General features: G+C 36.5%; 1 protein-coding gene and 1 long non-coding RNA gene across 5 annotated transcripts in view; one reads left to right on the forward strand and one right to left on the reverse strand.

Annotated features, from left to right (window-relative positions):
* The window catches only part of LOC147642663 (uncharacterized), a 147,474-nt gene that overhangs the window by 45,188 nt on the left and 86,389 nt on the right, over positions 1-15,897 (forward strand). Inside the window, exon 2 of the long non-coding RNA XR_015273208.1 lies at positions 10,087-10,120. This is a non-coding gene — a long non-coding RNA (uncharacterized LOC147642663). The remainder of the gene's footprint in view (positions 1-10,086; positions 10,121-15,897) is intronic.
* The window catches only part of cv-c (RhoGTPase activating protein), a 116,716-nt gene that overhangs the window by 40,985 nt on the left and 59,834 nt on the right, over positions 1-15,897 (reverse strand). For all 4 annotated transcript variants that reach the window (XM_020942887.2, XM_086839799.1, XM_086839800.1 and 1 more), the window contains 2 exons: positions 11,727-12,937; positions 2,313-3,037 (listed from right to left, as the gene is read on the reverse strand). In XM_020942887.2, coding sequence (XP_020798546.2) covers positions 2,313-3,037; positions 11,727-12,912 — 1,911 coding nt within the window. In that variant the 5' untranslated portion in view covers positions 12,913-12,937. The remainder of the gene's footprint in view (positions 1-2,312; positions 3,038-11,726; positions 12,938-15,897) is intronic.

A 15,897-nucleotide genomic window follows, 5' to 3' on the forward strand; every position in this document is an offset into this window, starting at 1 on the left:
ACCCTTTGACGACCCTATTTTTTTGGACCTGTGTAGGCAAATTAAGCCTAAGGCTAAGCGACAAGCGTCTTAGCCGTCTTAGCGAGTAACGGCAATTTCCAACCGGCAAAAAAAGCGCTGCACTATTTGTCATAATAAATGTGCACAATGGCAGCAGGCAACCTCTCTTGCCACCAACCCTCCTCAATCCTCGCCCAAAGAAAGCTGCGTGGGCCGAGAGCTGTGACACGTTTTGTCATCATTAGGCACAGTTGCCGGCTAATAATTTCAATTTAGCCAAAAAATTAGTTGTATATATATTTTTTACTGGGAAAGAAGAGCGGGGAGAGGAGGGAGAAATATGTAAAAAGGCGTTAATAACCGCGGTGTAAGGCCATAAGCTGACAGCCCACGCCATTGCCATAGAAACTAAGCCAAACTAGGTTTAGTTGAGGCTCTCTCGACGAAAGAGAAAAAAAAGGGGCGTCTATGGGTGTTGAGGTGATGACACTGATTATAAAATGCAGCACAAGGCATATGCAGCACATGGCACATGGCGTGCCACATTTATATGGCCATAAAGCCATCCCAGTTGATCAGCGGCGATAAAAACGCCTTGCTCTGATTTTGGAGCGTTAAGAAACGCAGTTAAATCGCCAGCGATTTGCCCGCGATTTGTGGGTGCTTTACTTTCTGGCAGAAAAAGCGATGCAAAAAACACCTTAGTTATGAAGTTTATTTTTTATCTAGAGCTTGGCAAATGCAGCGGAAATATCTGGGTACACAGAAAAAAAATGGAATAAAATTAAAGATTTTATGAAAGAAAGATAGTTTAGTTTGAGTTTAAATTGGAAAAAATTAAAAAGGGAGCTCAAGTACCTTTTATTTCCTAAATTTTTTAATAAATTAGTAATCATATTAAGTGTTCTGTGTTGGATTTTTCTTTAAGTGCAGAGAAAGCTAGTCAACTATTAAACGCATTTAGTAGTAGTTATCTTTGTAACCTTAATGGCAAAAAACTGAATGACATAAAAAAATATGGAGAAACTCCTTTTTTTGCTTTAAATTTTGCATGATCAACAAGACCATAAAATCCCAAAGTGATTTTCTAACAGACTCAATCGATACAAAAGAAAATCCATAAATAGACTTAATAAACTTTATGTAAAGAGCAAAAACTTACATTTTTGCAGTTTTTAGTGCCCCAATTAACATAAAAATAGATAGGTAGATACAAAATTCCTTATGAAAGTGGAAAATATGTGTGTGTTTTTCCCCCCAACTTTCAGCCTGCAGAGTTTAATGTTTAATGTTTAATGGAGCTTAGCCGACCACTGACCGCTGAAAGAACCATAAACGCATAGGCCAGGCTAAAAGCGCGTGCGTGCATGGCTTCCGCCTTGAGCAACAAATAAACAAAATAATAATCATAAAAAAAAACTCAAATATTATCCGGCTATGAAGAAAAATTCATGCGAAACAGTTATAAAAAAACAAAAAAGAAGACAAAGAGCGAAGGAAAAAAGTCGATGAAAATACAGAAAACTAAAGCTGCCGGCCATTGACGTTGCCGTCATCGTTGATGTGTATGTGTAATATTGCGCTTTCCGGTACAGAAACATAAAATTTTATGTACACGACCGCTGACGATGACTGCGACTGCGACTGCGACTATGCTGACAACTCTAACGACAGCCAAAGCGGCAAAAGAAAAACGGAAAAGTCGGGCGTGCAACACTGCGTATGCGTTACATATTACAGCTGAACTAGACGAGAGAGGGGTGTGAGTGTGTGTATGGGTGTGCTTGTGGTGTGTGTTGTTGTTTGCCTTAACACATTTTTCTGTCACGCAAAATAATCATTTGCAAAATCACACCGTGTTGACAGTAGGGGAAACGGGGTTTCATTGAAAGACTTGCCACTAGGCTGGGTCCCAGGTCCGCAGTTGAGTAAAATTACACAAAGAGAAAAGGTGCAAAAAGTATAGGAAAGTTAGAAAAATACCAGAGCATATAAAAATAATACTTGAAAAATCATTTGTGGTAAACTGAAGTCTCGAAAGAACTTATTATTTGAAGTAAAATTAGTCTTTTGCGATTTAAAGTGGCAAATAGTGGCAAATATTATTTCCTGGCTAATTTTAATTAATTTTTTCTCACAGTTTATTGTGTGTTTCTGTGAAAACACAGCAATTGCTGGTTATTAACATATGAAAATGCCAGAAATTTAATAATGTCATTTAACAAACTGAGACAACAAGTAGAGCATAGCTCAATTCTTCTTCCCTCCCATTTAAAGGGAACGGAAGAGTGTTTTGTTTCCCATGGACTCACCTTGACACGTTCCAAATAGTCCTGCAGGGCTCCATATGGATCCTCACCATCGACATCCAACAGGTCTAGGCTATGAGCCAAATCCAGATTGTCCAAGGCGGCTAGTTCGGAGTCGGCCTTATCGACAAATTGCAGCTTATGATGATGATGCGGATGATGAAGATGATGATAAGGAACAGCGGACGTCTGTCCCAAGAATTTCTTATCAGCTGTCATGGTGTTGGCTGCATTTGCTTCCGTGGATGCAACCGATGTTGCTCCTGTTGCAGTTGCAATGCTTCCGTATTGGCGAGTTCGCGGCATCGTTGCACAACCGGTGCTAAAAACGCTCGGAGCGGCGGCTGGTGTAGTCGGCCGGCCATCAACGTCTCCGCTGGCCGCCGCATCACTTAATCCCGATTTGTAGCGCGTCGCGTCAGTGGCGTCGTGGATTGCTGACGTGCCGCATGTTGTTGTTGTTGTTGTTGCTGGTGCCGCGGATGTTGCTGCAACAGCAACTCCTCCTGTTGCTGGCGGCACAGTCGCCTTGCCGTTGATAAGCGTTTGATGTTGCTGCTGTGCGTTGCTGCTGTTGCTGCTGCTGCTGTTGCTGCTGCTGCTGTTGCTGCCACAGCTAATTGCACTCTTCACATCGCCTGTCATGTTGTTTTGATTTGTATTGCCATTGCACTGCATTTTAGTTAACTTCTTGACTTTGTCATGAGGACGCACCGACTGCTGTGGCTCTGTAAGAGTTGGGGAAAATAAATAATAGACAAGTTAGAGATATAGAAAAATCAAAAAATGAAATAAGCTATTTTTCGAAAAATATAGAAGTGATTTTTATATATAGAAAGCATTAGAAATCTTTCCTACATATAAAATTTGTTAACGAAGGCCTAAACTAAGGAAAGTATATATAATATAAGTATAAATAATATAAGTATATAGGAAAGTATATATTAATGGATATTTACGAAACATTAACTTAAAATAATGAATTTTACGACTCTAAAATCTACAAGTTCCCAGTAAAAGCTTATATCATAACTAAGCCAAAAATGCATTAATTTCCGTTTTTATTAGGGTAGCAAATCTGCATACTCAATTTAAAATTAAAAAAAATTAAAATTTTCGTCAATTTTTTACCGTTTTAACGATACCCTTTATAAAAATTTAAAGTTTTCAAAAATTTTGAAAAAAAAAATTAAATTTATGCCGGACCTGGCTAGATCGATTCGGCTGTTGATGCTGATCAAGAATATATATGAATAATAGGATCGGAAATGACTCCTTCACTAAGTTTCAAGCTTTCGACTGAAAGATAGTCTTTGTTTAACTATTTGGTGCATAGAGCGCTCTCCTCTGCGATTCTCAAGTCTTACACTTAAGCAAGGCTCTTGCTAGAGGAAGTTTAGTTTTCTTCTTCTTCTTTTATGTAAATTACTAATTTAGTGCTTGGTGGTAGATAGACTTTGATCAAGTGGATGTGGCATCCATGGCTAGATCAAGTCGGCTGTTGATGCTGATCAAGAATATATATGAATAATAGGATCGGAAATAACTCCTTCACTAAGTTTCAAGCTTTCGACTGAAAGATAGTCTTTGTTTAACTATTTGGTACATAGAGCGCTCTCCTCTGCGATTCTCAAGTCTTATACTTAAGCAAGGCCCTAGCTAGAGGAAGTTTAGTTTTCTTCTTCTTCTTTTTGTGTGTTTTTTATATAAATTACTAATTTAGTGATTGGTGGTTGATAGACTTTGATCAAGTGGATGTGGCAACCATGGCTAGATCAAGTCGGCTGTTGATGCTGATCAAGAATATATATGAATAATAGGATCGGAAATAACTCCTTCACTAAGTTTCAAGCTTTCGACTGAAAGATAGTCTTTGTTTAACTATTTGGTACATAGAGCGCTCTCCTCTGCGATTCTCAAGTCTTATACTTAAGCAAGGCCCTAACTAGAGGAAGTTTAGTTTTCTTCTTCTTCTTTTTGTGTGTTTTTTTATATAAATTACTAATCTAGTGCTTGGTGGTTGGTAGACTTTGTTCAAGTGGATGTGGCAACCATAAAAATTATAGTTTTCTTAATTAAGGTAAGACGTTAATGAAATATCTCTTGATAATTGAAACCAAAACATGGCCCACAAAAGTCAAGATACATAAAAATATGGTTTATAATAAATTATTGTTTAATTACTACACCCTTGGCCGTGCAGACTTGCTTATTATTGATCTCGAAATGTCTTCCAAGCTCTCTTTAAGAGCCGTGATGATCATGACGAGCGGGGATATGGTGTCATTTATTTGTTTATAGTAAAGAATACTTAACTCCCGAAAATAGTTTATTCAGCACAAGTTACTAAACAAAGAACACAACAATGGTGATGATCGAAACTGCTCAATATAAAATATATATTAAAATAAGTTGATCTATAATTGGAAAGGAAATTTTTAAGAATTGGTATGCTTTTAAATAACAGAAAGTTAACATATTTCAAGCAATGCTTGCTCAAAAAATAAGGATTTTTAGCTTCCTAATATAAGCCTATTTAGATTTTTTTTTTCCTTGTTTGTTTTTTTTTTTTTTTTTTTTTTTTATACCCTTGCAGGGTATTATAATTTCAGTCAGAAGTTTGCAACGCAGTGAAGGAGGCACCTCCGACTATATAAAGTATATATATTCTTGATCAGGATCAACAGCCGAGTCGATCTAGCCAGACTATATCATATAGCTGCCATTGGAATGACCGGAAAATTTTTACAAAAAAAATTATAACATTTTCAGTTTTCAACAGATTTTCATCAAGTTTGAGGTATAGCCATTTAATATTAGTCTTAAATTTTGTGTATAATTTCATGAAAATCGGACGACTGTGCCATACAAACGATCGTTTGATGTAGAGGAAAAATGCAAATCTGTGAACTGCAAATATAATATGTTTGGGTGAATGAAATGAAAACAGGCGTTACTTCATTGTTTTCAATCATAAATACATATATATATAATTTATATTGTAGGGATTCCTAGTCATAGAAGTTCTATCTGCAAGGGTATATAGACTTCGGCGTGCTGAAGTTAACTTCATTTCTTGTTTCTATATAAATCATTAAAATACATAAAGTCTATGGCGTTTCCTCCCTGGAAAAGTATCTGACTAATCTGGTCTTATTTTCTTACCAACTTGCGGCGCACCCCAAAACAATTTCCCAATCATTTTTTTACAAGAAAAGCAAATAAAAACCAAAGCCAGCTGACTGCTTGAGTCCAAATGTGCGAAAATTTCTGCGATAATCGCTTTAAATTGTCCACCAAATGTGTGCCATTTAAATTGTCATAAATTTTGCAATATGCCTGTGCTTGTGGACTTAACTCCTTTTTTTTTTGTTATTTGCCAACACACATATGGCCTGCACAAGCGAATGTTTTAATTAATTTCGCAGTGGCGCGCCAAAAATTGCCAGCAATTATTTACATATTCGAATTTATTGCTCACACCACACTTTGGCCATTCCCCGAATGTTTCCACATTATTTATCTTCAGTTTGGGTTCTATTATGGAATTGGGGGAGCCGAGCCTATAAACATTTATTTTCCCGGTTAAAGTCGAAAATGTGTCACTTTTGTTAAAGACATGGATATAGCTTTGATATTTGGATATGGGAAAATGTAATGGAGATCAAAAAATTAATAGATCAGAATTGTAATTTTATTGTTTTTTAATTTAAATTTAAACCTATTTCATATATATTTAATATTTATTTTGTACTTAGACAAATTATGATGTATGAGTTATAGTAAAAGCATATTGGATCGTATTTCCAGCTTTGGGTCGAAACTTAAAGCTTTTTGGAAGTGGACATCATGTTTGCATTTCCTCCTCCTTCTCTCATTCTCTCAGAGTGACCTCCACCGCAACTTCCCTCGCTAATCATTACAAATCAGTTCTTCCCACAAAGCAGATCGGTGAATAAAAAAGGTGAAAAACTTGCGAGGCAAAAGCAAAGGCAGGTTTCAAAAGTTTTAGTTAAATTAAAGTGAAGTGAAAAGTATTAGTTAAGAAAGTGTTAGCCAAGATCAGTGCTTAATTTTAGACAATGTTTTAAAGTGGGATATATTCCTTCAATAAGGAAGGGTTTTTGTTGTATGTTTCCCACTAATTCACCGTTAGGATTGTTTGGCAGCAACAACTAATGTCAATGGGTGAGTGAAACAAAACTATTGCTTGCTCTATTATCTTTCTCTAATCTTTGTCTTTGTTTGTCTTTGCAAGCTCATTTCTCCCCTCTCTTGAATCTGAATTCATGTTTGTTTTTTTTTTCTGTAAAGTAGAACTTAAGAGCGGGAGATCAACTTTATAAATATAATCCACATTGTGAATATGACCCACTCTTTTAACTGTTCATTTAATCATTTGAAGCGGAGTAAAGCACAGCCTTTGTTTACTTTTTTTCTGGCCATTTTGTGAATAAAAAGAGACAGAAAAACTTAATTAATCCTGACTATTTTACTTTAAATTTTAACCTAATTAACCTAAAAAAAAAACTAACGTAGGAAATAAAAATTAAAGTTTAATTTGTCCAAAAAAATATCATATATAAATATCGATAAATTTTAAGTTTAATTATGATTGATACTCGATGCTTTAATTCAATTATAAACTGTAAAGGTCTTGTCTTTATTTCTTGTTATTGTTAAAGCATCATATCTTTAATAAATTATCTTAATTTCCCCATTTCCTCTTCTCTCTGCCAAGATTATCTTTAACCAAAAATATCAAATCTCAAGCTTTAACCCACATGAATGTCAATAAATTCCCAGCAAATCGAATTGAAATTCGCATAGGGGCTAAGGTTAGATGAACTTTGTCAAACGGAAGAACAACTCCGAACGCCTTCAAACCGGCCGGCATATGTCTCTATATCTCTATCTATTTATTCGTATTTATTTTATTTTTATTTTTTCCAGCCTGTAAGTGAAACGGTTAAAGACTGACTCTTGTGCCTGTTGATTTTATAGGTTTGATTTTATTTTTGTTTTTATTGCGCATGCGTGCGTTCGATTGAGTTTTTTGATTAAAATGTCGCCGCCACCGTCGAGACTTGGCGACAGCCCAATACCGAAAAAAAAAAACAACAGCAAGGGGTCTCTCAACAGACTCTTTACTATACACTGTAAAAAATAATAATTGACAATGTAATTTAATCTATAATTTCAATTATTTATTCAAAGAACGAAGAGGAAACAATGACAGAACCACTTTCTGTGAGTTTAGGAACCTCTTGTTTTAAAAAATTATTTTCTGAGCCTTCAAACTAGCTTAAAAATATATTTAAGATCTAGAATCTTTTTTCCTAGATTTATTTTTATATAATTTTCCATTTAAAATTTAATTTCTTCCAATGCACTTGGCTTCTGCTGCTGGTCAGAGCTTGGCATTTAAAAATTCTGAATCGCATGCGTTACACAACGGCCCGTGGCGAGCTCGTAAATCAGCTCTGCAAACCGAGAGTCAGTCAGACGACAGCGACCGAATATTGGACAGAAAGGCCAAAAAGACAGACCGGAGAGACAGTTGGCAACATTTTATGGGGGTCTCTCTGCCAATTGATCGTTTTGGACCGATTGGCAGGCCGCCAGGCCAGACAGAGTCAGGCCTAAAAAATAATATACAAAAAAATATAAGAAATAAGAAATAAGAAAAAGCCAGGCCCACACTCGGCTGCACTTTTCTTCTTTATTTTTTATTTTTCATTTTATTTTTTCTTAACTGCATTTCAATTGTGCAATGCTAACGGTACTTTTGGCCATAGGGACGCGATATTTTATTTAACCGCCGTGTGGGAGACGCGTCGAAAGTTCATGGGAGGTCTTCCCCCAATTTCGATTGCGATTTTCCAGCCACCAAAATCCAAAGTTTTTTTTTCTTGGTGACACATGTGTGTGAGGATTAGACTTTTTAAGGAGAAAAATCGTAGAAAAATACTGAGAAATGTGCTTTGATATTTTATTTAATCTACGTATGCACAAATTTGTGTCTAGAAAATAAGACAAATTGTAGTCTATATTTCTTGTAAAACTTTAGTAACTTTTTTTGTAACTTTTTAACTCTAAACACGAATGTATTATTAGAAAATTTCTCACGGCAGGTTATTGTTTACCAATTATACCAAATATTGATATCATTATTTAACATATGGTAGCATATTTGAAATAATAAAAATAATAATAAAGAGGAATTTAGTATTGAAACATCCGTAGCAACAAATTTTTATACTTTTCCTGGGTATTATAATTTTAGTCAGAAGCTTGTAATACCATGAAGGAGTCATTTCCGACCCTATATATCATATATATTCTTGATCAGCAGAAGTAGCCGAATCGATCTAGACATGTCCGGAAGGAAACAAATTTTTCGAAATTCTGTTCAAAAATTTACATCGTTTTTTACATCTTTAAAATTGTCAAAAATGACCAAAATTTAAATTGGATTAAATTTTGAATTGAGTATGCAGATTTATTAACCTGTCAAAAACTAACATAGGAAACCTTTCCGAATGAAAATTAATACATTTTTGGCTTAGTTATGGGATTTTTAAAAATTGATTTGTTGAAAAATTGGTATCGATAAATATCGGTTCAAAGACAGCTAACTATTTACATACGATCCTTTAATTCAATTTCAAACTTCAAAGGTATATAAACTTTAGCGTTCCTTTTATTTTTTATTTTTTTATTTCAGTTTTGTAATCTAAAATATACAGCTCAAAAAGTACAAACTCTTGCTTCATTCATAAACATTTAATATTTAATCTAACCCACTCGATGACCACATTTGATGACATATGCTGTCGGTTGAAATGCCAATGGAATGTCGCAATTTACTATCCACTTTGCTATATAGTAATTCTTATTTTAGCTTTTGTTTGTATGCCTAATTAACGGGTTAAAAAGGGGATATGTACATAGTCTATTGTTCTATTTGATGGTTGGTCATAAATTTCTATACTCTTTTTTTCGGGCTCTGCAAAGGCGAAACAAAAGAAGCGCAGAAAACAAAACATTTTGTACGCTGTATTTAGCTTATTTGCTTATTTACTTGAACTCGAAATAAAATTGTTTGCTGGGTGTGTCCGCTAAATGGCCACTGTCCGTCCGTTTATTCATTGTGATGGGTGAGTGTGTGTGGTGTGTGTGCCTTGCTGATTGATTCGCTGACTGAGGTCACTGCAACGTGATTAATTGCCAATTGCCGGTTTTGCCCAGGGGGAGGTGTCACTGTGCCTAATTGAAGACAATGCTTAAAAGTACATAAGTGTGTTTTCTGTGTCTGGTCAATATTTGCCTGCAGCTTGCAGTTATCTTCTGTACCCAACCCCTGCTGGCTGGAGACCTACCTCAATGCATTTCATCTCAACTGGGAGACTGTGCAGGCGCGGAATGAGTAAATAAATAAATAAAATGAAATAAGCACAAGTGAGCTCATCTCACCGCTCGCCAGAAGCTGTCAGCTGGGGCAAAAATGGACACTTGGACATGCGATTAGCGAGAGAACCCAGGAAAACCCATGGAGCTCCAAGGAATCCCTTCCTGAGCTGACGTGTGTCGGTTCAGGACAACGTCTTCGTCTTCGTCATGCCGATCAGCACAGATCACAGGCGCCCTCAGACGCCGCCCAACTTAAGTCTGCTACCCTATACACTTGCCAAAGAGTTTTATTGACTAGACTTTAAGTTTGTCTTTTAATTTAATATATATTAATTTTAAAATTGAGTTTTCTACTTTGTTTCAGGTATTTTGTGAAGCAGTGAATGCAGTGATGAAGGGTGAGTTTACTAAATAGTTTTCTTTACTTGAAATATGTTTTACAATAACTTTTCTAAGCTCTAAAAGAGATCTATCAACTCTTTAGAGCATCTCTTGGAAAAGGGTACTTAAATAGTCCTCTTTCTTGGCTTATTTTCTCCGAAGATAGCCAGCTTAGGGCAGGGCTGCCTCTGGGGCTTGTGTCTCTGGGAATGACTCCAACTCTGGCGGCTTTCAAGCCTCATTTGCCTATCAAAATGATATAATACGCACTCATGACGTCGATTGCCGCGTGTGTGTTGTACGTGTTTCCTGTTGCGCCTTTGTCGATTTTGTTGCTGTTTTTTTCTCCTTTATTTTTATAAACTTTACCTGATTTTTTTTTTGTGCAAAACTGCAGGGGTATATTGGGCGTGGTTCGAGTCAAATGGAGTGCACTTTACAACTGGTGACAAAAAGCTGACCGGGGAGTGTTTTTCTTTTCAAAATGCGTTTTTTTTCCTTCTGAGCTGCACCCAACTTAACGACTTTCCCAATTGCCCGACCAGACCTATGCAGACGCTTTAATAATAAACATTTTTTACTTTATTATTAAGCACAAAATGAAGTAGAGTTGGGAAGTTTAAGTGAGTTTTTATTAAGCATTTGCGGCATTTAATTGATTTGTAATAGATTCGAGTCTTATGCCAATGGTGTGTGCCTATATTTGTGAGTGTGCCATGTTAACGGAAACCAAAGGCTTCATGTCATGCATAATTCATTACAGAAAAGAAACACACACAAAACTGCAGTCGGTAAAAAATAAAGTGAAAAATATATATATGTATAGAAAAAAGTCAGAAAGACACGCCCTTAGCAGCTGGCTGGATTTTCTATAAATTTCCTGTTTATGTCAATAATTTATTTATTATTTTTGTATGTTTTTGTATTTCCTTTATAAGTATTTTAATTATGCCACAAATTGCCTTTAATTGATTTCAGTGAATTTGTAAGTAATTTTCAGTCAGAGCAAAAATGATTCACATGCTTGAGATTTATTCTGAGAAAAATAAATGTAATTTAATTTTGTGTGGCATTTATGTCTTATCGGTGGCATCGGCTAAATACTCGGTATTTGTCACGATATTCCACGATATAATAACAGGAAATGACAAGGAACTGAGCTGGCTTTTTGATTCACAATGACCTTGGTTTAGGATGAGGCACTGGGATTACTTTCAGAATGAATTTTGTTTTAATTAATTCGTTTTCTTACAAGCTTTGCATATGTCTTTATCATTTTTGTATATTATATTTTGGAGTCTTAATGACTTAAATATAATTAACTACATATTAAGGGGAAATATCCATAACATATTTTGGTTAAGCTTAAGTGTGATTGCACTCGGAAATGGCAACATAAATTATTTATGGTATAATCCCATCATGTTGCACTTCCTTTTATATTTTCCCCCCACCAAAAACAGAACCCTTGCTCTGATCAATTAATAACAATAACTGCTGCTATTAGCTAGCCTCGATGAGTGTGTGACTCTGGTGCCTAACCCAAAGTCCAATAGTTCCCACAATAATGTGGCGACACTGACAAAGTCATAGCTAAAGCCAAAGCTGATTAAGTAAACTTACCATTTCCTGCCGCAAAGGCGGCGATGCGCTCCCTAACCGAGCGTCTGGGCTCGTCATGAGATGCAATGTTGCTGCTGCTGTTGCTGTGCTGCTGTTGCTGTTTGTTGCAGCTGTTCGGCAGCAACACATGTGTTGCCGTTGAGTCATGGCTAGGACTTCGCTTCACCATTGTCGTTTTGATCACAGTCTTAAGGCGGCTGGGCGTGGTGGGACGCGCTGCAATGCGGGGCTTAGTTGCAACTTCAGATGTTGCTGCTGCTGTCAATGTTGCTTTATCGCTGCACAACACTTCTGTGGCAGCACCCACAAACTCTTCTGTTGTTGTTGCTGCTGCTGCTGCTGTTGTTGCTGTTGCTGGCAGCCCACACTCGCCAGTTGCCGTTGCTGTTTCGGTCTCAGTTGCTGTCGTAATTGTCATTTTATTCTCCAACAACTTGGGTGAATCAATTTTCGAGTTGCTATTGCTATTCGTTTGGGGCTCGGCGGCGATGGTGTCGGGTAATTTACAATAATTACAGCGCAGTTGCTGGTTGTCTAGTGTATTTTCCTTATTGCTATGTTGCTCTTGCTGTTGCTGTTGCTGGTGTTGCTGTTGGTGTTGCTGCTGTTGCAAGCTAAGTCTTTGGGTTGGTTGTCGTTGCTGCTGCTGTTGCTGCTGCTGCTGCTGTTGCTGTTCATTGCCACTTGGCGGGCTCTTTGTGACAGCGCAATTTTTAGTTGCTGCTGCTAGTTGAATGTTGCTAATGCTGCCTTTGTTGTCCTGCCGCCATTGTTCGTTCAGATTTCGTTGATTCATTAATATCAGCGCCACATTTCCGTCGTCTTTGGCGATATCATTGGCCTCATCATCGTCCACATCTCTGGTTGTATCGGTATCTGACGATGTCGCTTTATCTTGGCTAAGATCGTGGCTAAAATCACTGCTGCAATCTCGACGCCGCCGTGGCACATCATCAATATAAGTGAATTCGCTATCATCGACGAATATATTTCTGGCATGCAGCGTATTAACCTTCTTCGGCTGCTTGAGGTTGTAACGCCTTCGCTGTGGACAGCAGCACAATTTCACCAGCGATCTGTGTAAAGCTGGCGGCGATGTTGGCGACAATGTCGGCCGATGTGGCGTCGCCGGCGTGGCAATGTCAGCCCATTTCTCGATCAATGCCAGCTCGCGAGCATTGGACATTGTCGTATAGCCATGCAGGGTGATTCTACAAATATATATAGAAATGGATAAATATGAGTTAAATGGAGTAAAAACTAATATTTAAAATTTTATCAACTCAAAAAGTGGTCCAGAAATGTCTACAGCTCTATGACTTATTTATTTAATTAGAAAGAAGCTTAGAAAAGTTGAAAAACCATTTGATATTATTACATCAAGTACATTAGAACCAATTATAAATCGAAGAAGGTATAAATATAAGAGTTAATTGGAGTAAAAAGTAATATTTACAATGAATAGTTTATTAAACTAGAAAGAAGCTTAGAAAAGTTGAAAAATCATTCGATTTTATCCCAACAAATACATTAGAACCAATTATAAATTGAAGAAATTATTATTTAACATTATTTTCTTAGTCAGTTTTATATTTGTATTTCTGTATTTACTTAATTAAACACACAACTACACTTAATCCCTGGCAGTTTTTCAAGCTTAAGCACATATCAAAGAGTTAAATATAAAACAATGCAATTTTCCACAATGTTGCACTGACATATCACAAAAGATCTTTGTAAATCCGCGATGCACCTGCCTTATTATTCCGATTTAAACAATAAGCTTTGTGGTGATTCTGCTGGTGAATATCGAAAAGGAAACCATAAATTAATTACACTCGAAAACAGAAATCAATTAACCACATTTCTCAACGCGTCTCAGCTTTTCACCGAAAACGTTTCCTCATTCCTGTGCCTCTGTGGCCGCTGTGGAATGGAATGAATGGCCAAGACTGGACTGGACGGGACTGGACTGGAGCTCCTCCGTTGAAAGCCAATTCGCTGCGCACATCACAATCACAGCCGACTTGGCCAGCGACGCCATCTGTGCGTCATAGCCACATTCACAGCCACATCCAAGCTCCAAGCCAAAGCCAAAGTTGGAGCCACAACGTGTTTTAATTGCCAGCCGCTTTTTTGCGCAACACTTTCCACGGGCACCGGCCACCGCCACACCACTTCTAAGTGACCGCCAAAATGTTGAGCTGCTGTTTTCAGCTTTTCTGTTTCTTTTTCTTTTATTTATTTTGTTTTTCTTTTTTTTTACTTTGAGGCTTTTTCCCCCCCTGCTTTTCTGTTTTGCTGTTTTGCCGGCAGAAAGCCGGCTGTCGATGCATCATTAACTGCCCGTGCGGAGCTGCAAACTGCATTTAATTGCATTCGCGATATTTTTTGCCGCAGGGCATTCGACAGCAGGTAGCCGAAATCTCAAAGATCTCTCACAGATTTTGGATTTCAGATTTCAGATTCCAGATCCCCGAGTAGCTTCCAATTGAGGTTGTTAGCCGCCCACCCACCACAAGCTCTGAGAGCTCTACTCACAAGGCTGATTAATTTGTTGTGCCAGAAAAGTGCACAGTGGAAAATTTAGAATGGGGATTTAATTAATTATGCTATGACAGAAAAGAATTAATTAATTAAGAATTAAAAACAGATTTAACATGTTTATTTTCCTACCCAATAGATCTGCAAATCAAAAGGAAACCATACATACGTCAAGATCTAATGCAGCAATTTAAGCGTAATAGAAACAAATATATACTAGATCGTTGAAGATTCAATAATTTAAATTTAAGGAGCTAGGGTTATTAATAACACAAAATTCACTTCGTCGGGGCGATTTCATCGATCTAAGATAAACATAAACACAAAACTTATATTAAATAAAGAATTAAGCAGAAAAGGAAATAACCTTTTGCAGTTTGCTATTGATTATAATTTCAAATCGGAAATCGATCATAGCTACGTTAAAAAATATTCACATTTTTTGAACTCATATTTTTAGATATTTTTATATGAGGGTTTTTTTCGACTTATCAATATTTTAAAATCTTAAACTATGCCAAAAATGCTTTAATTTCAATTCTGAAAACTTTCCCAAGCTATTTTTTATTAGGTAATTAAATTTGCAATCTCAAATTAAAATTTAAAAATTTTCAATTTTTTTTGTAAATTTTATGCTCACTTATTTAATTTTAATTTAATTTTTATTATATAATATAAAAATTTGAAAAAAAAAAATGGTTAAAAATTTTTTACTTCCGGAAATATCTAGATCGATTCGGCTGTTGATGCTGATCAAGAATATATATATATAATTTATAGGGTCGGAAATGACTCCTTCACAATTTTTTAAGCTTCTGACTAAAATTAGAATATCTTAAAATCTTATAAAGAGTAAAACCTCAACAGAGGATTTATTTATTGTATTTATAGACTTTTATATTCTTTATAGAAGTCTTTGTATTGTAAATTTTTATAATTTGGCTCCGAACTAGAAATTAGGTACCTAATTCTGTTTCTTGTGTAGACTGTTTGTTAAACAAAACGAGAAAATGCTATAATCAAACTAATATTTTCACCTTTTTATTGATTACAAAATTCCATAACTCAATAAATTAGAAATGTCCTTAAGAAAACCAAAAATTTTCTTACCGTGTCGAGTGCGGAAAATGAATTTGCATATGGGCTGGTTGCGAACTCGACTAACTGCTACCTTATTGGCCAACGGGGTTGACCTTTTGCCGTGGCCCCGGCTAAAAGCTTTTTCGCCGTGAAAGTTTTTTGCCTTGGAAATTCCTTTCACCACACTTTTATTTTTTTCCCCCATTTTCCTTGCCACGGAAAAGCATCTCGGGGACTGCCGCCTTTCCGGACATTTTGAGTGGGGATGGGCGTGGCCGCTGTCAAACGTTTGACAAATTAATTTCAATTGTTTAATGCGCAAACACACACACACACGGGGCTTATCTGCCACTTTATCTATTTGGTGTTGCGGCAGAGTGAAAATAAATTAACAATAAATAATTTTAATTATTTCATGAAGATGTCAAATTACACACGCCCACGCAAAAGGCCAGGCCAGGCTCAAAAGCAAACTCTGTGGGGATTTATTTATTATTATTTTTTCTCCGGCTCAAAGAGCCTGGGCCCGCCGCCGGGTCGCATTCGG

Source organism: Drosophila serrata, unplaced genomic scaffold, assembly GCF_035046125.1.
Source record: "Drosophila serrata isolate PLE 108 unplaced genomic scaffold, ASM3504612v1 contig_376, whole genome shotgun sequence".
Lineage (NCBI taxonomy): Eukaryota > Metazoa > Arthropoda > Insecta > Diptera > Drosophilidae > Drosophila > Drosophila serrata.